The following is a 27,015-nucleotide window of genomic DNA, read 5'->3' as shown; positions in this document are numbered from 1 at the left end:
AACAGCACCTCCCTGAAATGGACTTCAATGTTGTCAAATTTACTGTCCGAAGACCAAAATATTAATGTATCTCAATTTACAATCTATTTGCAACACAAATGCAATATCATCCTGAGACAACTAACATTTCATTACATCTCCAGGGCTGAAGGCTGCTCATCAGAAAAAAATAATTATTTTGATTCTCATCTCTGTATAAAGAAAACATCCAGAGTAAGGCAATTAGAAAGGGGAGGATTATTTTGATGGGATAAATAGGCACTAACATCACTGTAAAAGGAAAAATAAAATCATGAAGCAGACACACAAAAATGTAAACACATTACAGAAGATGAAGAAATGCCACATTCTCTAGCAAACAGAATGTGTACCCAGACTTTCAGAGATTCACAATGTTGTTACCTACCCAAGTTGTATAATGTACAGAACTGGGGGTGCAAATAGATATACAACTTAAGGACATTTTGAAAAACTGGCCTTAGATAACCATTACATTTACAAATAAAACCATATTACAAGGCAAGGGCAACCAAAACATTAAGATTTCTGTCGTAATCGTGAAAAGCAGTTCCTATAACTAAAGAGAAGAACAACAGTAGGACTCATTTTATGTACCTGTAACACAAACCACACACTGCATTACTTCTACATTCTGCATGTGTCCTGCCCACTGAATTTTATAGGTCAATATAAAGGCTAGACATAGTGGCTTAATTAGCACTATCAGTGGAATAGCCTGTCTTTTGAGGCCAATCCAATGTATTAGTATTTTGTAACTTTTGCACCAATAGCTAATAATTTCATCTGGCAAATACAATCTGACTAAACTTGGCCCAATTTAAACTAAAGGAGTTTCTATACAGTAGTTGCATATCTAGGTAAAGGGATTCAAGAATGATACTATTTAAAAATACAGCTACACAATGAAGCACTTCTGAGGTAGAGACTGTAACATAGTCAATTGGATAATACAAATAATAGTTTTCCATGCTGCCTGTTGGAGCAAATGAAGGTAAATTAAAGTTACGTGAAAGATTACAGTTCAAAATCAGATTTAAAAGTATTAAAATTACCCAATCTAATGTAAAAAGAATTCCAAAATACTACTGTTCCTGTAGTCATCCTTCCCAATGAGTAAAGGTGTATTTTATCCTATGGTTTATACTTGAATCATCATTTGTCCAATTTACCATATCAGGATCTCTCCCCTCTTTTATACTGCCAACTACAAAAACTAAAACTCAGTGCAAATAATCAAGTAAGAACAAATATTCACTCTCATAGGCTTTGAATTCGGAATATTTTGTGGGACTTAATCTAAGTCAATTTTGTTTTATGGATCTAATATATAAAGAATCCGTTTTTTTCTCATAAGATATAGCATATCTCATTGGTAAAATGGAAAGATCTTAAAGAATTTGCTCTCAAGACTTTGAGCTAGATGGCTTTTATACTCATTGGCCTACAATGAATAATTAAATGTAAGAAAGATAACTGAAAGTAAGTATGTGCACTTCTTTAAACATACTCTATGACTTGTTTTCTATAAATCTTCCTACTGCAGCCTCAAACTATGGCAATGGAATTCAGGTAATAAAAGCCAGATTCATAAATTGCAGTTTACTGTGTGCCATATTGGCTGCATTATAAAGAAACTTTGCTTTCAGTACCGTAGGATCATATGTAAATTTTCTTACAAGCAGTAACTTTTATCTAGAAAGTATAATACAATTTTATACAGTGCATTTTCTGTGCATTATGTACTTGAAAAGCCACACGGAGCCCAGTCTGCTAAAACCAATGTCTTGTTATGCTGTGACTTTAAGGTGACTAGAATTACTTCACAATGTAAAACAAGAATTTAGTATTTTTATAAAAAAAACCCAAAACCCAAAAACCAAAAAAAAAACCAAACCAACCCCCCCGCCCCCCCCCCCCCAAAAAAAACCCAAAAAAACAAAAAAAACAAAAAACGCCAACCCAAAACTTTTAAAGGATTTCACTTGGTCTAGATGAAACCAGAGACCTGCATTTAAGAGTTTGGCATATCAGCCTTACTAAGTGCAATAGCCAATTCAAGATCTTCCTGTTCTTGTCTTCGTAATCGAGCTAGCCTCTCCTGCTCCGCCTTCTCACTCTCTCGCTTTGCCCATGCCAGCTGTTGCTCCTCATTTCCAAACTAAAAAATAAAAATAAAAAAAATGGAAACATGGTTAATATATACAAGACATTCGCCCACAACCAGCAGAAGTTATACACAACATGCTGTAAATCTAATTAATTTAAAATAACCACCACCAAACAAGACAAAATAGGTTACAACTTCTGGATTGGGAAATATACGCCCACATACAGTCAAACACCCACTAGTTTCCCCACTCCATTCTGTGATTCGTTTACTTAGTTCATTCAGCACCCTCACCTATCAGAAATATAAACCTTCCAGTTGATGATGATCTGCCTGCATCCGATCTCAATTATACAAAAGAGAGAGGCCAAAAGATTGTGTGGATGGAGAGCTTCATGTACATGAAAAAGTATACCTGGAAGTTGAGGGCCTACAGCCATGTGAACAATGATTCTGTTAGCTTTTAGCTGGTAAAAAATGGAAGCAGTTTGCTGATGTGCCACTACACTGCAAAGTGTCTTCTGCAATAGTTCCTCTAAATGGTGACACATGCTAACAATGAACCCGGAGACTGAAGATTTGCAGAAAGTTACACCATCACATTGAAAGTAAAATGCCGATTTTGCAATTGTCTCATAAATAAGTGAAGATTTTTTTTCAAGCAGCAGAATAGCAAAAACCTATTCAGATCACTTTTGCAATACTAAAGAAATAAATTAATTCTCTGATAAACATGAAGAAGTTTGAGTAGGATACCAAAATGCATTTAAGTTAATGGAAACAAAGTTCAAAGTTATACCATAATAATCAGCCTTTGACTTATAGTTTCACTTTAAAATGGGCAAAATCTGATTGCTTTATTTTTTGCACAAAAAGTTAGAGAAATTACTGGCAATTAAAATAGCATTTTAAATTTAACTTTAGATAAATCAATAATTTGTTTTGCTATTTAATCTTGAAGGCCCCCTGTTCAGCTAACAAAAGAAGTTGCAGAATGATATGTAAGCATTTGCAAGATTTATCCCTAACTGCTTCATTTCCACTCTAAACATCAATTTGATAGTTTATGGAATCTTTAGAAAATGTATTATTTGGGCTTTTAGAATGGAAGACTATATAAAAAATGACACATTCTATTTTTGGTGGAATAAAATCTGCATAAAGCTATGAATATCACCTCTCCAGTTCATGACAAGAGAATAAGGTATAATATACTGCTGAACTGATTTATTTCTTGGAACCATCCCTTACAAACTTTGTCTCTCGTCTAAATAGACTGCTTCAGAAAAAAAAAATTATTAAATTTAAGTAATACTGCAGCTATATAGTTTACTATCACATTCAAGATTTCCCTGAATTCATATATTTATATTTTAAATAAATGTTATCAACTTGCATTTTTGGCTAAGTACTTTTGATAAATATGCCAAATTCTCTATGATTCCTAGCTGCATTTCAGAGTGGGTTCTTTCCTTCTTTTATATACTGCATGCTGTCACTGCTAAAAAGCTATTACTGCAACTGTTTCTTTCATGACAGTGTACTGCATCCTAGTAGCTTTTTAAACCAAGAAATTCTGCTGCCATTCCTACTGCAAATTATTTAAATTAATACTTGATATATATCATGCGAGTTTCCCTGGGGACAAGGAGCAGCAGCACATAGTTGTGCCATTGCTACTTGTCCCCACGGAACACCCTCGCACATGCATTCTGGCACACAAATTGCCCCAGGTGGGGTAGGGGAGGCTAGGGCCAGCACCTGGGCTGGCCCTAGCAGCCTTACCCGGAGTCCTGGGGGCCTCCCGGGGCTCAAGCAGCAGTGACCTGGGTGGGCAGAGCCTGGTCAGCAGCTGGAGTGTGGCTCTGGCCAGCCAGGCTTCAGTTTCGGGCGGCATGTGCTGCCACCACACATGCTGCGCCACATTTTTTGACACCGGGATCTCCTGGTGTCAAAAAAACCTGCCATGCTGCTAATCAGCAGTGCGGCGATTACTTGCATGTGCAGTGCACACAGTTTGAGGCACCACAGACGGGTCTGCAGCACTGCAAGCCGCATATATGCACTTGTCTGGACACACCCAGTGGAGACAGGGTTTCAATCTCTAACCATTCAAAATAAAGCCTGGTGCTGGGATGTGGAGTGAAATAATCCTTGTTGTAAATTTTAGAGACGTAACAAATTTCAACTAATTACTTTTAGTGTGTCTTATACTTTTTAAACTGTTGATAAAATAGGTTTATTAATATTTTCTTTAGTTTGTAAAAGATGCACATTTAAAAAAAACTTTCTTCAAGAAGCTTATTTATTCCTTATGTATCTGAAATTATATTGTGCAGTTAAAAAAGCCAACTGAGAGTGTATGAAGGCAGTTCACAGTAAAGTTTTCTATCAGAAAACCCCTCTTTTGGTGTTTGATCAATATTATCTTATATTATAATACAAGCAGGAATATATCACTCCAGAAGCATGATTCTTGACGTGTGTACCAGTTGAATATATAATTTACCAATTATATATTGTCATCAGTCCTTGTGCAAATTGTCTAGAAAAGGCCATTTTATTGAGCTACAGAAAACTCAGTACAGCATCATTCTCCTGTCTTCAGGAAAAGATAAAGCAAATAGAAAATTCATACAAATGTTAATACATTAGCATAGATAGGTTGCAGTTACCACTGCAGTTTAGTACAAAGGATCTAAAAATACCACTAAGATAATTACTGATAAGTTTGTTGGGGACAACCCCTAAAGCCTGCAGATAAAATAGTAAAATATATGACAAAGTTCCAAGTGCACTGAACTGTGGTCACTTTGCTACTAACTTATATAAAAGAGAAATCTTTGAGCTTAGCTCTGAATTCTTAGTTCCTTTAAAGTTACTATTCTCTGTGACTGAAGATTATTGAGATGTTGCCTTTTTTCTTTTTCCTGAAAGGTGAAGTTGTAAATCAAAAATACCTGAAATATAAACTAAGAATGTATTTTTTCAGTTCCCAAGGCTCATGTTTTAGACCAAAATAATGCCATACGACTTAAATATTATGTGTATGAATAATTCAACCAACACTAAACTGTTCAGAAACTTACAGAAGTCCTCAGCTTTCTTTGCTTGTGACAGCTAATCAATTTGGCAGTCTCAAATTCTACAGAACCACACTTCAGGGCAGAAAACACATTGCCAAGAGAATTGTTCTTAATACTGTATTTAAATTCCAAACAAGATCACCCAAACTGTAAACGTATGAAGCCCCTTTCTTGATTTAGGAGCTAAATGGATTACCAATGACTTCTTGCAGGTCTAGCATTAATAAAATGTGACAATATGATCATGTGTTGTTCATAATCAGAGAGTAAGTAATACTTAAACAGAACAGGGAAATAAGCAAAACTCTCTACTTCTAAAGGGGACTTTAATGAACAAATTTCATGAAACAACTTTTAACTACATTTTTTCCAACCTAAATGCTACCAAAATATTAATTAGCCAAGTGGTAAATTGTTAATCAGATCTCATTTTTTCCTTAGTTTTTACTTTTAAAAATTTATGTTTATGTCCTAAAAACTTAATGGCACAGGGGTTTAACAGAAAAACTTCAGTAGAAGAAATTATATACATTAACCATTCAGTATATCACTTACAGATTATTCAGCAGCCAGCTAAGAAATGTAGTCTGTAAATAAGATAACAGCTGGATAACAGTCATTCCATTTTATGCATAGTCATTGCATCCTTCCCCCATAAAGAATAAAAGAAACTAGGTGCCATTCAATAAAATTTCAAATAAAACAAGATTTTTGTCTTATTTTTATTAATAAATTGTTACCATTTTGTATACATTCACAGACTTTAACTGTGCAGTGACTTTCAACAGAATTTTACTAATTATGTAAAAGCTTACATCCTACTTTGAGATCTGACCTTTTCAGTATCACAGATGAAGTATTGAGGGCATTTCAAGATATTCATAGAGGACCTCAATTAACCATGTATCAGGTAGGGGAATGATACATATTTACTGTAAACTGATATAGTAGGGAAAACTTTCAAAAATAATAAGACTTGAAAAAAATAAAACTTGAGAACACCCAAACCTACTGAGCAGTGAACTATGTCTGCCAGATTTATGAATGTAGATAGAGCGGATTTTATTGCATGACAGTGAAATGTAGAACAAAAACACATGAAAGGAAGAAGCCTGAGGCTGTGGATGGGACCGATTTCCTATTTACCAATGGTAGCATTAAGAACAGTCAAGCTACTGCTACATTTACAAGTTCAAATCCATGTGTCTTCCAAAACCAGAAAACAAAGCCAAACTTCTTTAAATCCTGCTTTTTCTTCCTTGAAAGGCACTTGGCTTTGCTGTAAGACCTTTTGATTTTGTATTATAGGATGCCATATGGACATTACTACACTGGTTCTACAAAACAAGCTTGCGTTTGCTTTGTTTAACAAGGGATTCTCTACAAAATCAATAGCTAGCTTTCAATCTCTCTCTCATATATGGACACTTTGCATTCCATTGTGTACAGAAAACACTGCGACGAGATTGTCAGAACTTTTTCAAACAGGTACATACACTTTATGGAATCCTTTAAGCATATACTTTCAGGATATGGTGAAACCGCTGTACAAATACCTTCCACAATTGCTTCTGAAGATTTGTCTTAACATCATTGGTGCCCATAAATCAATTACAAGACAGCCTCCATGCAACAAAAACAGTACAAAGACTCTTCTACAAAGAATTTGAGAAAAAGGCACACTGTACTAGGTAGTTCAAAAACAAATAAATCCTTTAAAGTTTAGTATCAAACTCAAAACTCCTGTTTTATTGAGAGATAATGCCTTTTTATACAGAAAGATTAATACAGAGCAACAGTGGGGACAGCATGAAGGGACTAAGAGGCAGAAGCCAGTGGACAGTAGGTTTGCAGTTAAAACAAAAAACCCAAGAGATTGCTGCAAGCAGAGCAGAAAGTGGTTTGCTCAGAGACAATGAACTTAACTTACAGAGCTGAAGTCTGCAAACCCCAAGGAAGAGTCTTTAGAAGTTTTACTTGAAGAGGAGGGAGCAAATGGATCTTTTCCACTAAATGGGTCCCCAAACCCCTTTTTACTTTGAAACGGGTCACTGCTGTCAGCCCCAAATGGCTGGAATGGATCATGGGGCTTGGTAAAATCTGCAGACCCAAGCTGGCTTACAGGAGTACTTTTACCTGAAAAGTTTAGAAGAAAAAAAAAAGGAGGAGAAGTTACTTACCATAGAAAATGCAAACGCCTAAACAGGAGACTGTCCTTCATGCATTTTTAATGTCACACAATTGATTTGTTAGGGGGTATTTTAAAATAAATTATATTTTAATAGCATCTGTCACCATTTCTAAAGGTCTCCATTGTTGTTGTGGTCTTCATGAATTAATCTTAATGCCACTTTTATAAACAGTACTTATCAACACAAGTAATAAATGCATCATCATGTATAAAAATATAAACGCATTTCAGAAATACTTGAAAAGTGTGGCTCATATTTTGACTCTGCTAGGCTGAAGATAAGAGAACTTGTGCTTCAACATGTCTAAGGACCAAACAGATCACATTTCCAAGAACAGATCCTGTATGCGTGCATGTGTGCCTCTTCCATCCATCCATAACTGCCATATTCACAAAGAAGAGAAGAGCCTGGTGAATATCCTAACAATAATTATTTTCATTGCTTAGGCCCTGGTTGTGTAACCCTCATTCATGTTGATGAGCAGTCTTCTAAGCACTTCTATTCACTTCAGTGGCGTGAGTGAAAGTTGAATGTTGTAACCATTTTATATAAATTAGCAGTCATAATTTTGAAGTACCCTTGAAAAAATGCTCTTTTCTTTTTTTTTTTTTTTTTAAGTTAAAACAACAAATCAGATTGGAGCAAAAACTGATATGGTCTCCTATGCTAACAATCAGACAGAAGCCAGGGCAGCGTGCCACCCTGGATACTAACTCATTCAGAGTTAGCATCTGATAAAATAGGCTGCCACCTACAAAAGTGTATGCCTTTCTGAACAAGTTAGTCTTTAAGATGCTACCCTGTCCTACTTTCATCACTCTAATCCTGATAGATGTACAAATTCCTCTGAATCCAGCACCCTCAGGGAAACAGATACCTGATGAATCCTCCAGTTTATAAAAGGTATGTAAATTAAAAAGTGCATGAAGACATGTAAAGAGAAATCTAGGAAGAAGTTCCAAAGGGCAGAAATCAGTATCTAAATCTTGATACATAAAAGGTAAATGTGATGTCTTCCCTGTTTTCTTATATTAGTTGGTGCACGTCCCACACAGATGATGTCTTCCTTAGTTTATGAAGACTTACGAAAGCACAGCTTCCAGCTATCAGCTAATGAGACTGCAGAAAACAAGAAACCTAGACTAACAAATATTTCCAGCATCTCTGGAAGCATTGTTCATGACTGCAGGTACACACACGTGAGCTAGTTTCATCCAATGTTAAAATGGAAGTAGTTTTTGCTCCATTTGCACCCTTCTCGTCTTGTCTGCATACAAATAATGATTAGAACATAACAGCTGCTGCCCCTTTGAAATGGCTCCAAATACATGTGTCCATACCCTGCAAGATAGGAGCTATTTGGACAGTTTAAACAATATTTTGAAACACCCAGATCTTTCAACTGTAACTTATTATGAATCCATACTTTATTTGCACCTGAAATGCAGAAAGGCAGAAAGTTAGTTACATTCCCAAGCATTTCTAAGGACACAAAGCATACTTTAAGATTCCTCAATATATCTGAGGCCCTGAAGACAAAACAACATTAAGATTAATATAATTTGCAAAGCTTTGATACCTCACTAAGTTATGTTGATATCTGGAGTGGTCAGAGAGTTATCTCTTCTGTGGTTGTTGATGCATTAGGCACTATTATGTGTAGGCAACCGTCGATCCTCTGGATCATGGTGCACACATAAGAGGTCTACAACCATAACACCAAGATGTCCGAAGCGTACGCCTAGGCAAGAGTAAGGAGGAGTGGAGGCTGTCCAAGACCTACTGCTTCAGACCAATGAGACAGAATCCAAAGGCCAGACTATTATAACACCTCACCAACAGGTGATAAATGAGCCACTAATTAACTTGTCTGCACCAAAAAGAGTAAGAGCAGGCATAAACATCATATTGGTGTTAAATGCCCCAGTGCAGTTTTAGGACAGATTTTCCTCAGATTCTAGTAAGCTGCAATAGTAAAGGGCTATTGCAACCATCCCTTGTTTACACTGGTATACTAGCAGGGGCGGATCCAGAGAGGATGCAGTGGCACAGGGGCACCCCATTTCTGACCATGCAGCAGGAGCAACAGTTGGCACTTTTATTTAAAGTCCCCAAGCAGGTAGGAAGACCTCCTCCCTCTCTTCCCCTCCGCACTCAGAGACATGCTTCCTCCCCACTCCCTCCCCCCTCTGCCCACCTCTGTCCCCACTGACATGCTGTTGCGGGGAGCTCCACAGAGGCTCTTGTCCACTCCAGGTGGGCTGCATGGGTTCAGCCCAGGATAGCAGCAGTGGCAAGTGGGTTTCCCCTCTCTCCCTGGTCCCCCTGGGTGCCCCCCACCAGCCCAGGAACAAGCATGGGGAGGGGGAACCTGCCCACTGCTGCTGTTGTTCCAGGCTGAGTCTGGCCTCCGCAGAGCCTGGCCTGAATTGGGCAGAAGTGGCTCTGGAGATCCCCTTGCCCCTGGGACAGCAGCAGTGGCAGGTGGGGGAGGAGAGGGAGGGAAGAAGATGGGAGGAAGGGTGGGAGCAGGGAGTACAGCCACCGCTGCAACCCTGATTGCAAGGTCCCGGATCTGTTTCTGTATGCAAGTTTTATATGTCAGTATTTTTAAAGTGTTCTTTGCACTGTTTATTATGAAAAGAGAAATATTTTTTTTAAATAAGCAGACATGGTTCTTTGGGTGAATCTGATATCTTTTATTAGACCAACTTAAATAGTTGGAAAAAAAAAACATTTTAAGCAAGCTTTTGGGTTTAAAAACCTTTCGTCAGGCTGAGGAAGTTTCTGCAGTTTTTTTCTGCAGTTTTTTTAAATAATGCACTTCAGTGTTAATTTATTTCAGAAATCACTGCTCACCTGTATTTGAAAACTATGTACAATCACTTCTCAGCAAGTCCAAGCTGACATTAAAAAAGGAACACAAATCTCCTGCCATTATCTCCAATTCCTTTTACGCACCAATGAATGGAGTTGTATGTTCTGCCTTACTTGAGGAAGTGTATCTGTGGTAATTTCTATACATGCCTTATGTTGCACTTCAGGTTAGCACAATTAGCAATTAATCACATTTATATACATCAATGTAACAAGAGATGTTAGACCAGTTGTTTGTCCTTTTTTGGAAGTAAATGATATAAAATACACAGGAAATAGCAGAATTTGCTTTAACTTATAGTATGCAACATCTTTCATGCAGTCTTGAGGTTACTTTCTGACCACCATATTGCTTATATTGTGAAAACAGTGCTACATAATACATGCAATTCTTAGCCCTGGCAAGTTTCAATCTCTCATATCCACCCCAGTCAATTTGTTAAAAGATACAGAGCTCTCAACATATAAGCATTACTGTAAAGAAATAAAAAAACCAAAACGAGTAGCAATGCCTAATAACCAACCCCCACCTAACAGTTCAGGTTTTACAGACAAATGCAGACTAGAGTCTCCCTATGCCCGAGGAAGGGTGTTTGTGCCCAAAACCTTGCAAAGAACTTTTCTCCAACTATTTAGTTCGTCTAATAAAATATATCACATCTACCCAAAGCCTGCCTATGTCCAACACGGCTACAACCAACAACTCTGAGTACATATCACACAATTTTTTTTTTAATTAAGTATTTTGATTACGAATAAAATTGGAATATCTCTATTCTTAATTTTATATCTGGGCTGTCTTGAACAATTCCTCTTAAATATATTTTAAAAATTGCTCTCTAACTACACTACTGTGTATTAGTCGACCAAACTGTCATCTTGGTTAGACTCGTAAGCTCCACTAATGTCAAAGAACAGAACTTGGCCCTATAGTTTCTAGCACCAAAGCTCACCATCGGGTAGATTTGTAAAGAGGGAAGTTGTTCCGTTTTAAGCTGTCTTAAGTTGTTAGATTTTCAGTTGCTGAAACCACTGTGTGGAATCAGTGACTGTTAATGAGAACCCAGGTCTTGCAACTTATTTGCTCAGCAATCTTTTTTTTCCCCTAGGTTGCCTGTTTTAATGTTTTGCATGAAGCCCCTGGTGGTTTTAGAGCATGTGCAAAGAGCACTGGGGTTTCTGATGCTTCACCTTCAGAAAACAACACAAAAAAACACAAATTTGCTGCAAAGGAAATGTCACAGTGAATAGTGTAAAAGTAGTGTTAACTTCTAAGTCTTCAAATTTCATTTTATGTTCAGCTTTTATATTCTAAAAACAGATGTTAAGAAGGTTTTAATTTGGTATTTATTTTGAAGCTAAACTGGAGAAGGCCCATTTCTACTAGGCAAAGTCCTTTTTTATGAGCTATGCCTGCCTTAGATGGGCCAATGTCAGTGACCATCATAGATTATGGGAGCCACAGCAGAGGCCCTTCTTGCACAAGAAAACACCATAATTAGCTGAACACTACTCAGCGGCTCACAAGCTAATATTATTTGGGTCTGAAGGCCAACATACTTTCTTGGTTAAGTCTCAAACAATTTACTAGTTTATTGGCTACAATTCAGTCATCTGGGCACCTCAGTCCTCTCCTTGGCAATACTGTGTTCTACTGGACACTGTGTACTAAATTCTTCACTGACTTGAACCTACAGCAACCCCCTACTGAAGTAATGTTTTTGCCTCTAGAGATGAATCTTTGGATGTGCATTTTTTAAATTATAGGGACTTGAAATGGCATGAGAAGCAAGTTCTTTAACCTAATACTCCCCTACAACTGCCAGCAAAATTAAAGGACACTGATTACCCAGCAGTAAAACTAATTAGCTCATTAATAATTAGGGAACCAAATCAGTTTCAGCTTTAATTCCTTGGAGACTGAAAATTTGCAGGTTTACAATGAAATTTTACACCTTAAAACATTTCCACGTTTGGAAGCAGGGAAATTCAGATAGATATTTGCAGTCCTCTCTCATTTCAGTTCTTTTTGCTAATAGTTTCAGGAACAAAAGTTTTAGATAAAGCAAAACAGGTCCTGTTCTGAAACCACAGCAGTTTCAGCAGTTACCGAAGTGGTGTACACAAACCACACCGAGGACTCACTTCAGCAAAAAGATGATGAACAAAATGGTTTACCACAGCAAATGCTGTTAACTTGTAATGAACTCCACCCATACTAAGCGTTTATCTAATTTCATACCCCAGGAATAGGTTTAGAACAAGAGATCTGGGTGTCTGTTTAAAGAAAACACTGAAGAGCAAGTAACACATTTATTCTCAGTAGTTTATACAGAAGGTATTTGTGTAGGATGCTGTGCTGGAATAGGGCTACCTAAAGTAGGAGTGGCACAGAACAGCAATGAATTTACAATGAAGATGTGTTTTGTTTTATTATTATTTTTTAAATCTTTTCTACTACTGTATTACCTGTTTATAGGATGACCAGAACAGTCACTGGGGAGGCAGCATGATATTGTAGTATATTATAAGAGAAATGCAGCATGTGGTTACATAAAGACTGCTGTTACAAGTACACACGAGAGCAAAGATTAAACAGTCATGAAAACCTGTGTACTCTCCCTCGACATATATTTTATTTAGTTAGTCTACAAAGGTGCACATTTACCTTCCCTTCTGACTGATTTCTGACTAACATGGCTGTTTAGAGAGGTGGTTACCTCTCTCAACTTTAATACAGACATCTATATGTGCTGGTCTGTCCAACCTTAGATGTTCTTAAAGCAGTTGTTTGCAGGGAACGTTTATGGCTAGGAAATATATAACAGGCAGGTAAATAAAAAAGAAAAGAAGCAGGTGGTCAGCTATACGTGACTTCAGACTTCTGGCTTTCAAGAAAAAATGATGGTAGTGTGTTGACCATAATTTGGTCAATATATGGATAGGCAATACCAGGTTCCTGCACCTGGTACTTCAGCTATGTGAAAGTAAACCCTACTCCTGCAAACCTTGGGGACTGCAGAGGATGTAAGCTCACAGCACACCACTTTATCATCTTGTACGTTTTTTACTGTGCAGTTCAGTTATCAGTCTGTCTTCTCGATTCAGAATGCATCTTTGCTTAGCAATCTACTTTACAGACTTATAGAAAAAGCAGTTCTACTTGTAATTTAGTAAAATCACAACTAGTTCTCTTAGGCATTTCTTCTCAGCAAGGACTATTTGTATTCCAACTGTAAATATTGGTAGAGCTATTTGCAAAAGGTCATAAGATTTTTTTTGCAATGAAGACAATTATATTTTCCCCACTCTTGTACTAAAAAAAATGGCTGAGCACTTTTTGCTTAATCTTTCCTAAAGACACTCACATTTGGATAGATATCAAGTCTGAAAAGCTTTAGCTGGAAAAAATGAAATGTTCAGAAAATTATGAACTTTTGAACAAATGTCAAAATGGCACTAATTATACCACCATAAATACAAGCAGTTGCTCCTTCTATTTCAATGTGTTTTAATGAGGAAAAAGGTGAATAGGAATTGCCTTCTAAGCAATCTGATTCATCACTGAATGTCTGACTTCTGAAATGTCACCTTCAGTGTGAGAGATCAGCATAACAGCAATCAAAACATGAATGGAATTTTTAGTTTGGGGCTGGGCCAGGTGCTCCACCCATGAGTCATTTATCCTTCGCAACAAGGGATGCCTGTATTCTAATGCAACTCTTGGGTCTTCGGGAAGTCACGAACAGATGTCTTCCCATTAGTCCCAAGCTCTGGTGCTGAGCTTTCCTCATTCAGAGCTCAGGAAAAGGAAAAAAATGATTAGGTAGGTACTTGCACTAAGCATCTATACCCTGAGACACCCATCTTCACGACCACGAACAGGAAGGAACTCGTACTACAATGAGTATGCCTGGTTTCTGGTCCAACACACTGCAGAACCAGGATACCTACGTGGAAACATCCCTCTTCCACATTTTTTAGTCAAATATATAATTAAGCAATACACTATTGATATTCTCCCTGCCTCTCAAAGACGTAACTCCTGTAGCTTAATCAGAAATTGTTAATCAGTTTGCTCAGTGTAAAAGTCTTTATTTTTACCACATGGCCTGATTATTTTAATTACTGTTCTGTTGTTATATAAATATGAAAAAAATCATAACGCAGAATTACGTGCTTGCTTATATTTTCACAGAACCTCACTGATACTGCATATGGTACACACTACAAATAATTTAGTATAGGTTATAAAACTGCAATATGAATTCAGGTATGGTTTTAAATTTAAAATATTCCTAGTATTTAAAGAATACTGTCTAATCCTTGTATGAATATACAGCATTGAAGCTTGATTTAAAGTACTTTACCAAGAAATTGAACAAAATCAATAATGTCCTGATTCCCATGCAGTTCAGAGAAACAGAGAACAAGCAAACACAAGACACAGAGATGATCTGACATTCTTGTCCCTTTCTATGCTGACTTCTGTGCTATTTGCACAGATCTAAAAAGAATTCAGCAAATGTAAATATGCAAACCATAAAATAGCTTAAACTTAGAGAAGTGATACATGAAAAATAGATATATTTGGAAGCTGCAAATAAAGAAGAGAGTAAACAGGATCTAGATGACCCTGACATATTCGCACCTGAATAGTAATATACTTCTATCTAATTAATCTATTTACACTATATCTTTAAAGTCAATCTGCCCTGATATTTCTTCTTATATGTGTTCATACCTGGAAGCAGGTTAGAGGACAAATGCCTCTATTTTAACCTCTCTAGGGCCGTGAAGCCAGGGAACTGAACCGTAAGAGAGACAGCTAATCTCCAAGTCCCTGGTCAGTTACCTGTTCCCGCATCTTTACTAGTGGGAACCTGATGGATAAAAAAAGCCCCAGTAATCCAGAACTAGAGCATTTCTGCATACGGTGGATTACCGCATAAGAATTTAAGATTTTGCAGATTCGTCTGATAAAAATATTGTTTAAGTTTAATTTGAAAGTCTCAACCTTTTTTTCCCCCCTTTTTTACACATCACACACTTCTGATACCATCTGCATTTATCTGCCAACTGGGGAGGTGAGGAAAAGGTCACACAGGGCCTGATGCAGGCAGCCCTCATTGACTTTACTGTCAGTAAGAGAAAACTCTTAAACAATTAGAATTTTAGAGATTTAAAAGGGTAAGATCTATTTAACATTTCTGTTCTGACAAAATATCAAAATGCTCCATATGGATCAATCTGTTGTAAATACAATAATTAGCATAGGTTCTAATCCACAAGAAATGGCTCAGTGCAGACCTAAGTAATTGCACTGAATGCTCTTACTGTAAGTGGGGCTGCCTGCAAGCTCATTCTGCAGAAGGTTCTGGGTCATGCTAGATTTAAGGAAGGCTGGTGAAGTTATGGCTATCTGTCTTAAGATTTCTTGCGATATTTTGACAAGTGAAAAATATGACCAATTGTAAAAACAACGTGGGAACGGAATTGAAGTCCTTAACTCAAAGCAGAGGCGTTAACCACTAACCTCTGAGATGCCAATTTATAAAGTTGGTTTCCATGATAGACAAGAGCTATAGGTATTAAATGGCAAAACGCACTAAAGCATTAGCTAGATTTCTCTGAATATGTTTGGCAAAATCTAAAATTACAGACGTGCATCATAGAAATGTAAAATGCACTGCATCAACCAGCTCAGAATAAGCAAGCTGTCCACATTTAAATAAACCTCCAGATTTTAATAGCAGTCAGGCAATTCATAATTAATACCAAATATGCTTAACACATTTATTTAAAAACATTTTCTGATTATTTTCCAACAAATTATTACTTTGTTCCTGTTCCAATGCAACATATAAAATTGCTGCATATTAAAAATAAGGACAGTAGCACTGTAGAAATCAATGATTAGCAGATACGACTAGAATAGTCAGAGACACGGCATTTAATTCCAATATTACATTTACCAGTGTGAGTAAACTAAAATCAGAAACTTGGCAAAATTATCAAAGTGTTAACTGAAACTGCAGGACACATCTACTATTTACAAACAGCTGAAGACCATTTCTGAGTAGGAAATTATATCTTTGTTTCAAAAGTTTAGGATTTTTATATTCTGTCAAGGTTAAAAAGGTCAAAACCGCTACAAATGAGCAATAAAATTTCAGAAGAGGTTGAAGGTTACACACTGGTTAGTGGTGAAGGTTCTTCCACTAATATCACTGGTTAGCAGTACTGTTAAAACCGCAATGTGGAATGCATGGTGCTGCATTTAAAGGAAGTGGGTAAGGGTGGGGCAAATACAGCAGGTCCCACGATCAAAGCACTAGAGTACTGAGTTTTACTTATAGCCCAATCACTGACACCCACACAGCAACTTCCTGTACTTTAAAAAAAAATCTGTTTCTCTCTTTTTTGCAATCAACAACTTTTACCTAGAAACTAGTTAGCGGTGAACTCTGACTGATTTCAATCTGCAGCTCATTGCAGAAAACATGTCATTCTTAATGTGTGAGAACCTTCGAACTGCAGATTTTAACTGACAGGTTTCAGTGGATCATCATCTCCCTCCCCACCTTTAAGTACACATAAGCGCTACAGAACCTAATTACTAGTGTAAGGCATACGCAAAACCTTAAAGTTCATTAATATTGAAAGCTACAAAGAGCTATTTACAGCAGGAGATTAAAAAATTAAGTGCATGTCTAAATTACAAAATATAACATTACAGTATAATTCAGACTGCTCTCAAAAGGCATCATGGTAATTTCCAAATTTCCAAAAGTATCACAGTAATTTATTATCTATCACATAACAATGAGCACAGTCTTGACTACAGACACACATTTGCACATTGTAATGAGAGATGTTAAGCTCGGGCACAATATCTGAGAGGCAGTGTGTCATGCTGCACTGGGCTGAGGTGAATAATGCAGCTACACTATTTCCAGTTCTGGATCTACTGTGTGCAGAGCTAGTTTGTGCATCTCTGTCTAGGGCTGCTTTACATTATCGAGACTCCAGTAAGAGAGCTAGCAAGTCCATACGCTGGTACTGTCCAGAGATATCTAAAGTGCCCTGTCTGAATGTAAGCTTGCAACAATAGGTTAATCAGAAGTGAGATGAAGTGGGGAGGCACAATGCATCATTCAAGATTCTGAACCAACCAGCCAGTCCAGGCACAAAAAGTTATTATAAGGAATTCTAAGGGCAGAAAGGACCATTGTGATCTAGGCTTAGGTCATACCTCCTGCATATATAGGGCATGCATCTTTTTCTAAAACTGGATTTAAGCATTTTACTCATGAGAACCTGGGACTAGCTAAGAAAAGACTAGAAGGTGGATACATAACTGGGTGGCTCATCATGCTCAATATACAGTCATTAGTGGCTCCGTGTCTAGTAGGGAGGAGGCATCAAGTGGGTGTTCCCAACGTTCTGTCTTGGGTCCAGGATTGTTCCATGTCTTAATGATTTGGATGATGGCATTAAGTGCACGCTTAGTAAGTCTGCAGATGACACCAGGTTGGGTGGAGTTGCAGATAGTCTAGAAGGCAGGGCTAGGATCCAGAATGACCTGGATATACTGGAAAAATGTTCCGCAATCAACCAGATAAAGTTCAATATGGACAAGTGCAAAGCCTGGCACTTGGGATGGAATAATTCCATGTACATTACCCCCCCACACACTGGGGAATGACTGGCTGGGCTACGCTACTGTACAGAAGGACCTAGGGGTTACAGTAGACCACAAACTGAATAAGACAACAGTATGCTCTCATTGCAACAAAAAAAAAAGGCAATGGCATAGTGGGTTGTACCAACAGGAGTGTTACTTGCAAATCAGGGGAGTGATTCTTCCACTCAATTCAGCACGGGTGATGTCTCATCTGGAGTATTTTGTCCAGTTTTGGGCTCCACACTTCATGAAGGATGTAAACAGCTTAGAAAGAGTCCGGTGGAGAGCAATAAAAAATTAATGGAAAGCACAACTTAAGAGGAAAGGCTGAAAAAGTTAGTTACTTAGTCTGGAGAAGAGAAAACGGGCGGGGGGGGGGGGAAGAGATAGGATTTGATAACAGTCTTCAAGTATCTGAAGGGTGATTATAGAGAGGATGGAGCTGGGCTTTTCTCTGTGGCCATATGGGAGAGAACTACAAGCAAGGGACTCAAGCTTCAGCAGAGGAAATTTAGGTTTGCGGTCAGAGGAACTTTCTGACAATGAGCAAGATCAAACATTGGAACAGCCTAACTAGAGAAGTGGAAGAATCTCCATCCTTGAAATTTTCTAAGAGCAGGTTGGACAGACGCTTGGCTGGGATGGCTTAGACAGGGATGATCCTGACTTGAGCAGAGGGCTGGACTACATGACTTAGATTATCAGCCCTACTTTCCTAAGATCCTAATGAACACCCTTTTTACCTACTCATTACAGACAAATACTAAGCAGCACTTCCTCTGCATTCATTCAGGGTCTTTCCTGAATTTGCTCCACAAAACAAAATCCAAGACTCTTCAGAGAGAGTCATGAAGGAAGGCAATGGTGATATCATGTCTACCCTCCACTAGGATGAGTCCTCATTCCAGTGCACATCTTTGCAGGAGTATCATGAAAAAAGCACATCTTCCCATGCCTGCAGACTTGAATCTGGGACAAGCCAGTCATTTTAAAGAAATCAGCTTAGATCAAGTGGTTAGAATCTTCATGGCAGTCTTTAATTGAAAGATTTCTTTTGTTAACGATTTATTTCCCCTCACTAATGAAAGGATAAAAGATACACTAAAACGATTCCATATTTTCTTGTCAGCTACATTACAAAGGAAGAGAGTAAACTGGCAGTAAAAAGGGCAAGTTTTGGATGCATCTGATCTATCTGATCAGGCATCTGTTCTCTTTGAAAGATGTTTACCACATACTTGTTTTTTAATTAAATGGACTAACGAGCAAGGTAAGAAACAACGGAAGTTTCTCTTCTGTTATTTGCTTTTTGAACAGGGTTTCCATCACTAACACTCATTTGTATCTCTCACAAGCATCACAGAATACTACTATGTAATTTTTTCAAGTTTTAAGTAACCACTGATGATTGCTATAGTGTGGAAGGAAGGGAGGAGTACAACTGCACATCAGCACCCAAGGCTCATTTGCTTTTTAAAAGAGCAACTATATTTCCTCCACTGTCTATTTTATGAGCACACCTGGCTCCTCAAAACCTCCTCTCCCATAAACGGGGACACAGATGCATAATAAGTTACTTATGTATTATGATATATTTGCTAGAATTCATCAAGTTTAAGCAAGAAAAGTACAGAAAGAAACCACATGAAAGAAATACTAAATATACCTCATCAGTATTATCTATTTGACTCATTCCTTTTACATAGCCCCTTTACATTTGGAATTAGTTTATTCAGACATTTCTAAAGAAAAGAAAGAGTAAACAGACATTCTGGTCAATAGCATGTACCCCATGAAAACTAACCAAAAGAAAAAATACAGCATTGAGGATGGCAATGAGATCACCTCTTCCTGTAATGCTTGCCACTTGTCTTGTTGGTCTGTGTTTCTCTCCCCAGTCAAGTCAAAGGTCCACCCTTGAGCTAACAGCACATTGAGGTAGTCCGGTTATGAAACCAATTTCTGTAGTCAGTGGCACACAAGAGCACATCATGGCTAGCATCACATATAGCCATTTTTTTACTTCCCAGCCTGTATGACCAGGTAACCACTGGGGCGGCTGAAGGTAGCCATTGGCATAAATCCAGGCCTTGAATTCACGGCTCTGAAGCCATGGCAATATATTTGAACTGCTCTGCAGCTATGCTCTGTACTTATGTACAGTATATATTATTTCTATCAAGGCTCTCAGATACTTTAATGATGAACACTATAAAAGCAAACAGAAAGGGGACTGCTTGCATAGAGGACCTGGCTGCAATCACTTTTTTTTGTCAGTATGTATCAGTACTCAAATATGCTGTACTCAAAAACATCTTATCAATTAATGATAAGCAAGGGCTGTTTACAGATGTAATAAAATGGATTGCTTACAGATGTAACCCCCACCCCCAATATCACTTTACTTTAAACTTGGCGCACCCCACACCAAGCCCAGTCCATGTCCAGAAGAGAAAGCGTGTTAGTTTGACTCAGCTCGCCCAGCGTCTGTATAGATCGGGCACTTAAGAAGGGCTTTTCTGGTACTTTTACCTAATAGCCGATTCAATCAGCTGTTAGATAAAAGTGCCAGAAAAGTCCCACTGAAGCAAGAGATCTATATAGATGCTGCAGAGCTGGGTCGAACTAACACACTGCCTCTTTCAGTAAAGCACGTTCTCCCTGTCTGTCAGTGCCCAAGATGTCTAAATACTGATATGAACTATAAAACCACAAATATCATCTGCAATCAAAAACTAAAAGACATCATGGTTGCTATTATGTATTCCTTTGATAAGTGGGTTTTTTTTGGTTAAATCAATCTTCCAAAACACAGTCAATCTGGGACAGGGTACCCAATTTTCTACAATAGAAATTTTAACCTAAAATACTCTTGAGGTAAAACATCCATAAGGGTGTTTTTCATTTTGAGTGATGGTTCACCTGCAGGGTGAACCAAATTAACAACTACTTTTATGAGCAGTCAGTGTGACAACTGCAGTGTCAGACAAGACCAAGCACTGCTCCGTGATGCAATACAAGGAAAGTGTGAGATCCATGATGAAAGGGAGGTTATAATAATAGATTTGTCTACAAATTTATGAAACGGTAAAAATACATAGAAATTCTGGATATTTGGGCTTTCTTTACATGTGTATGTCACAAACAAAACAAAACAAAACACCTCACAGTGCCAGAGTTTTAATACAAATAGATTTGTGAGCATATTTGTGGCAAGATCATGTTTTTTCTATGACCTAGCTGTTCCCTGTCAGAGTTCACTATTAACATCTACTAAAATATATCACAGGCTGACAGAAACAGACTTGAAACTAACAGCTATGAAATGCTTTCTGTTTATTAACAGTTTCGCCAGAATTTAGATGGCTTAAAATAGTGGGTAGGGGCCAACCTTTCTTGGCAGATGTGCCACAGACTAGCCCTGCACCCTCCCTGGGTACCACTCTCATCCCTTCCCCTTACCGGATCTGCAGTTTTACTTTCTGCTCCCCGTCCTATGCTCCCTGCCTGATCTGATGCTCTGTTTTCTGCTCTTTGTTTGTTGTCACACTGTTGCCTGTCCCCTTCCCAATTTTCCATATGCCATACACAGAGACTGCTTGTGCTACTTGTGGTACCTGTGCCACATGTTGGCCACCCCTGGTTTAACAGAATGAGGCATTATGAAGAAAAATGATCTGAAGCTAAACTCCAAACTAAAATAAACCTTAAATTATTAAACTATATAGCAGATTCATTCATACTTGGCAGTTTCAGAACATAGTGTACCAGAGGTAGAAATTTATCATTGTACTTAGAAATAGTCCATAATTAAAATTTATACAAAAGTTCCTTGCCTTTTACTGAAAATCTAATCTCTCTCCCCATAGTCCCTCCCTCCCCACCGCAAGCATTACATGTCTGAACCATCTGCCAACCTTCCTAGAACGTGGGCTGATGAGAGATCTACAAGACCGAAAACTGTAGACTTTCTGTTACCTTGACAAGCAGAAAAAAAACTATAGGAAGTGCCTGCAAAAAGAGTGATTCTCAATCTGGGATGCCTGGAGATCCTTTCACGGGTGCCACGGGGTGTCACACAATGTTGGCAATTAGCTATGCAAGAATGGTTTACAAGATAAACTCAGCAATGTCAAATAGGAAGTCATAGTGTTTTTGACTTGTTGTGGTCTGAGTTCTGTGCAACAAAAGAATTGCTCTTTTATTTTTCCACAGTAAAAAAACAAGTAAAAAGAAGAGTTGGTATTTTTTGAGGAGTGCCTTGAGTCTACTGAGCAATCAGATTCGTGGACAGAGGCAATACCTTTTTATTAGACCATGATTTTTGCAACCAAAAAAAAAATGTAATTTCAAGCTTTCAGGCACAAACACCCTTCATCAGGCATCAGAAAAAAGATTGTAAAGGTTCTCTTGGATAGAAATGAAAGTTCATATTTCATAGGATTTCAGAGAGGAGTCAATAGATGGAAAAACCCTCTGGGCAGCAGTTGTTAGCTGGTAAGGCGTCTCAGCTATCCTGTGACACTGTGATGATGCAAATTACCATAGACAAAGGCAGGCTCTCAGGTTTCAGGTGGTCAAAGTTGCTTCTTGCTTGGGAAAATATGAAAATTTAATTTAAAAAAATTCTTATTGCTGAAAGCTTGCAATTAAAGAATTTTTTTTTTGCAAAAATCTTCTTGGTCTAATAAAAAGTATCACCTCTGTCCATGAGCCCTGATTGCTTTTTCCTCTAGACCAATATAGCTACAGCCTGGATACTTGAGTGTATTGAGACAGACCATGAGTCTAACAAGATTGAGAAACACCATGCTAAGAGAAGATGTACTTACCACTAGGTGGCTTGGGCCGTGGAGGAACATTTTTCTTCGGTGGTAGAGCGGGAGTGTCTGGCTTACTTTTAAAAGGGTCATCTGAGAATCCCATCCCTCCAAAAGAGGAGGTGAAAGGGTCTGAAGCTGTAGGCTTCAAGAGAGAGAAAAAGAAAGTATATATCAGATAGCAGAAGCAACTTATTATTTTTAGTATATATAAAGATCATTCAGACAGACATCAACTCAGGATAGATAAATATGGAAAATCAACTCAGGGACACAGGAGTCTAACTTTTATTTTCAAAAGCATTTACTTTGAAAGCAGTTACTAATCTAATAATTGAGGTGTTTCATGTAGTAAAATACATTATCTGTGTACATATCTTTGGAAACAACATAAAAAGGTTTGAGTCACAGTCATCAAAGCTTTCTGCACACCGATATTTTATATTTACATGCACGTATTTAATAATCATTAGGTAAAACCCACACCTCTCCATGCTCTATTATGGTGAGCACCAGGTATTGCTTAGTGTCCATCTTATTGTAGTGTCCTATTTCATCTTCCCCTCACTGTTTCATATTACTAAATATATAATTTAGGCCATGATCTTGCGAAGAACTAAAAATAGTCACTTTGTATTTGTGATTATGTCCACCTTGTCAACCTCAATAATACGTGTCTGAGTTAACCGTGAAGGCTTGCAGGGCCTTACATTGTGAAACAGGGATAGCTTTGTGTTTTAGAAGATAACTTTACACACTTCAGTAAAAGATAGAAATATGGATGCAAATACCGTTAAAAAAAAATTTGTTTAACCTCCTCTAATTATACCAGTAAACAAATAACAGATAACACAGCAGCTCAGAGACAGCTGCTGCTGAGTGCCATTCCATCCTGGTGGGGGGGAGAGGGAGGGTGACTTTTGGAGGGGGATTGGAGGGAAGGAGGCGGCAAGCCCAGCCAGACAACACAGCCCAGAGGGAGCACCTGTGAAGGAGCAGCTAATTGCTTAATTGATGAGTCATTAGGCTGCTCTCTGTTTTCCTCTTAAGCTAGGGTACTAACCCCCCCCACCCCGCTGATTTCTGTTGGGGCACCACACAGCTCCTCTTCCCCCCTTCCCAGACTGCGCCCACCCCAGCTAAAGGATAACTGCTAAGATAACTGGTTATCACTGCACTTATCAGTTAAATGATTAATCATTTAACCTTTCACATCCCTAGACAGAAATAGTTATCACAAAGGTCCCTACAGGAACTTTTATTTGGTCCCATTTTGTACACAGAGAGCAAGGAAGCACAGAAAAAACTGGGCTGAAGGGACCTCAGAAGATCATCTAATGGTTTAGATAAAGATGATGTTGCCTGGAGCAAGGGGCTCCAAGCAGCAGCATCCTTACCTAAACCATCTCAGGTGAGCGTTTATCTAATCTGCTCTTAAAAACTTCCAGGATCGACACTCCACAACCCCTCTAGGTAATCTATTCCAGTGCTTAACTACCCTTATAGTGAGAAAGTTCTTTTCAGTAATCAACCTAATTTCCCTTGTTGCAATTTGAGACCATTACTTGTTGTCCTGTTCCTCACAGTCACAAAGAGTAGTATGCCCTCCTCTGTATAACCATCCCTTGGTAGACAAGGTTCCTTGGGTGACCATCCCTTATGTATCTGAAGGCTACTATCAAATCTCCCCCCTCAGTTTTCTCTTCTGCAGGCCATATAATCTCAGTTCTTCCAACCTTTTCTTGTAAGCCAAGTTTCCTAGGCCTCTAAAATTTTGACTGTTCTCCATTGGGCTCTTTCCAATTTGTCAAGGTCTTTCTTGAAATGCCACGCTCAAAACTAGTCACCAGGTGTTTAGCACTGGTGAGCAATCACACTTGAAGAATCACTTCCCTTGACTTGTAGGTGGCATTCCTCTTAATACAATCCAGCATGCTATTGGTTGGGTTTTTTTCGCCACAAAGCAAAGCCAAAAAATAGGACTTTTCATTATATGATCAAACACCACAGTGAAACAGTATGTACCATTTGGAAATGTGGCTATTCCTAAAGTATACAGCATACCCCCCTTCTATTCTCAGCAGTTCACCCCTTTACGTGTTTTAAAATTTCTAGAAAAGAAAACAAGGTATTTTTGAACTACGTTCTCCACTGTTGCCTGCAGAGGAGCATCCTGACCATTACAAAATAGATCGATAGGATTGATTTCTGTATCTTGACTTTATCAATTTACAAGCAATACTTTTAACATATTTTCATATTAAGTTTAATTCTACAATAAAAGGGAGTTTTGCAGGCAGTGTCCTGGAGGCCTCAAGGTCCTAATCAGGCCTTGCTGAGAAGTCACCAACTTCACTCAAACATCCTGCTATTTGTAAAGGCTACTGCCACCTAGTGGAGGAAAAATAAAGGCAAACAAGACAAAAATTATAGGAAAGATTGTTTTGGCTAAACACAATCGAGTTTAAAATCCCATGAAAAAAAGGTTTTTACTGCTTTCACTTCTTTCCTTATTTGTAAAAATCCCTTCAAAAACAAAACAAACCCTTTAATAAATTTATCCTCTATGATACACATACAAGTTACTGAAAACCTGTTGTGTCTAACGAAATAATCTTATTGGTCTCTTACAAAGGGGTTTGTATCCATAATTACAATAAAATATACTGTTGAGATCTGGTATCCCCTATATTATTCACATCATCGCACTCTTCAAGAATGACATGGAAAAACAAAACCAAAAACCCAACATTTTTAAAGGAACTTTATTTCCATTGAACATTTACCTTTGACATCTGGCTAAAATCTGCAAAACCATCATTACTATTAAAGGCACCACTTCCAAATGGGTCTAACGTTCCAAAAGGATCTGAAACATGTAAGGAACAAAGTTAACTTTTTGTAATGTTGTTTAAAATCATACATACATACATATATATTAAAATCATGAGTATAAAAATATTTTTTCCTCAAATGTAACCCAAGGCATAAGAATTAAGGACACCAATATGAAGATCTTGATAGTAGTAGCAATAGATTTGTCAACTGATGCCTACAGAATGATTTCATAATAGGCTTTTAAAGCACATGTTTTAAGTCAGATATTGTGATTTCACAGTGAACTTGAAGGATGACTGATTCTTCCTTAGGGTAAAAATTCAGCAGTAAGTAACAAGTTTACTCCATCCTAGAATCTCCTTTATAAGGAACAGGTTTTTTTAAATGCTTTTCATTTGGAATATGCCTATTATTTGAGTCTGATCACACCACATTCCAACTACCCAAAAGATTCTTTTCCAAGCGCTGAGGTTCTTAATGTTAGAATGCATTTGTTTCAGCAGTCTCTTCCCAGACCTTGACAAAATCTGCCAAGGGACCATAAAAATTTGTTTCACGTGAGAATCAGTCATGGTCAAATGACATATTTTTAATCCCCATTTCCCATCCACAAAAGGGAAAATTGAAGAAAATATGGACTTCACCTTCTGCCACTGTGGAGAGGAGTTTGTGGTTTGCCCACCTGCTGAGGTACATTGTTCTTCAGAATCTAGGCATCCTAACAGAGAGGCTACAATGACAGGGCCATCTACACAGATGGTCTCTGCACAAGTTGTAAGTCTCCCAAATCTCTCTACAGAGATGGCTGGCTATGTCAATGTGAAGTTGGCAGAAGGGAGGACAGGGTGGCAGCTATAGGACCCTGGCAGACGTTACATTTGTCCCACTTTTATATTAGCGATTAATGTGAGGTGAATGGCCACACTGTTTGTTGCACTGTAAAAATAGCTCAACCACCACAAAACTGGTGGATCCATGACAAAGTTGCTGTCTCAGACAGCAACCTGTCTTGCTGGGACAAATTTAACAAGTGGCCAGGTCTCAGACCCCACCTCCTATCTCACAGTGCTCTGCTCTCCCTCCCTGTTCCTCAGTGGGCCCAGCAGAGAGCTGTCAGGAAAGCTTGCAGGTGGCCCTGTTCCTGTTGCCACCTGGCAACAATGGCTTGGGAATGAACTCTTTGCATCCAAAACTGGGTGTCCAAAAGGCAATAAAAAGTTATTTTTGCCTTTTACAAGCAGAATCCCATCCCTCTTACCTGGGCGTTTTGAAGAGATACCTGAAGATGTAAAAGGATCACTGCTTTCAAAAGGGTCAGGCTAAATATGAGAAGAAAAGAAAAAGCTGCATGTTTATCACTGTAATGCATTCTGTACTTTACCTTCCT

At 38.1% G+C, this 27,015-nt stretch overlaps 1 protein-coding gene across 1 annotated transcript in view; it reads right to left on the bottom strand.

Moving 5' to 3' along the window:
• EPS15L1 (epidermal growth factor receptor pathway substrate 15 like 1) overlaps nucleotides 1-27,015 on the bottom strand; it is a 55,367-nt gene that overhangs the window by 3,853 nt on the left and 24,499 nt on the right. Inside the window, exons 21-25 of the mRNA XM_025210333.1 lie at nucleotides 26,887-26,947; nucleotides 25,577-25,659; nucleotides 22,803-22,935; nucleotides 7,145-7,350; nucleotides 2,059-2,179 (exon numbers count right to left, since the gene is read on the bottom strand). Coding sequence (XP_025066118.1) covers nucleotides 2,059-2,179; nucleotides 7,145-7,350; nucleotides 22,803-22,935; nucleotides 25,577-25,659; nucleotides 26,887-26,947 — 604 coding nt within the window. The remainder of the gene's footprint in view (nucleotides 1-2,058; nucleotides 2,180-7,144; nucleotides 7,351-22,802; nucleotides 22,936-25,576; nucleotides 25,660-26,886; nucleotides 26,948-27,015) is intronic.

This window comes from Alligator sinensis, unplaced genomic scaffold (genome assembly GCF_000455745.1).
Source record: "Alligator sinensis unplaced genomic scaffold, ASM45574v1 scaffold1354_1, whole genome shotgun sequence".
Lineage (NCBI taxonomy): Eukaryota > Metazoa > Chordata > Crocodylia > Alligatoridae > Alligator > Alligator sinensis.
Note: the sequence above shows the minus strand (reverse complement) of the source record. Positions and strands in the feature narration are given on the sequence as shown.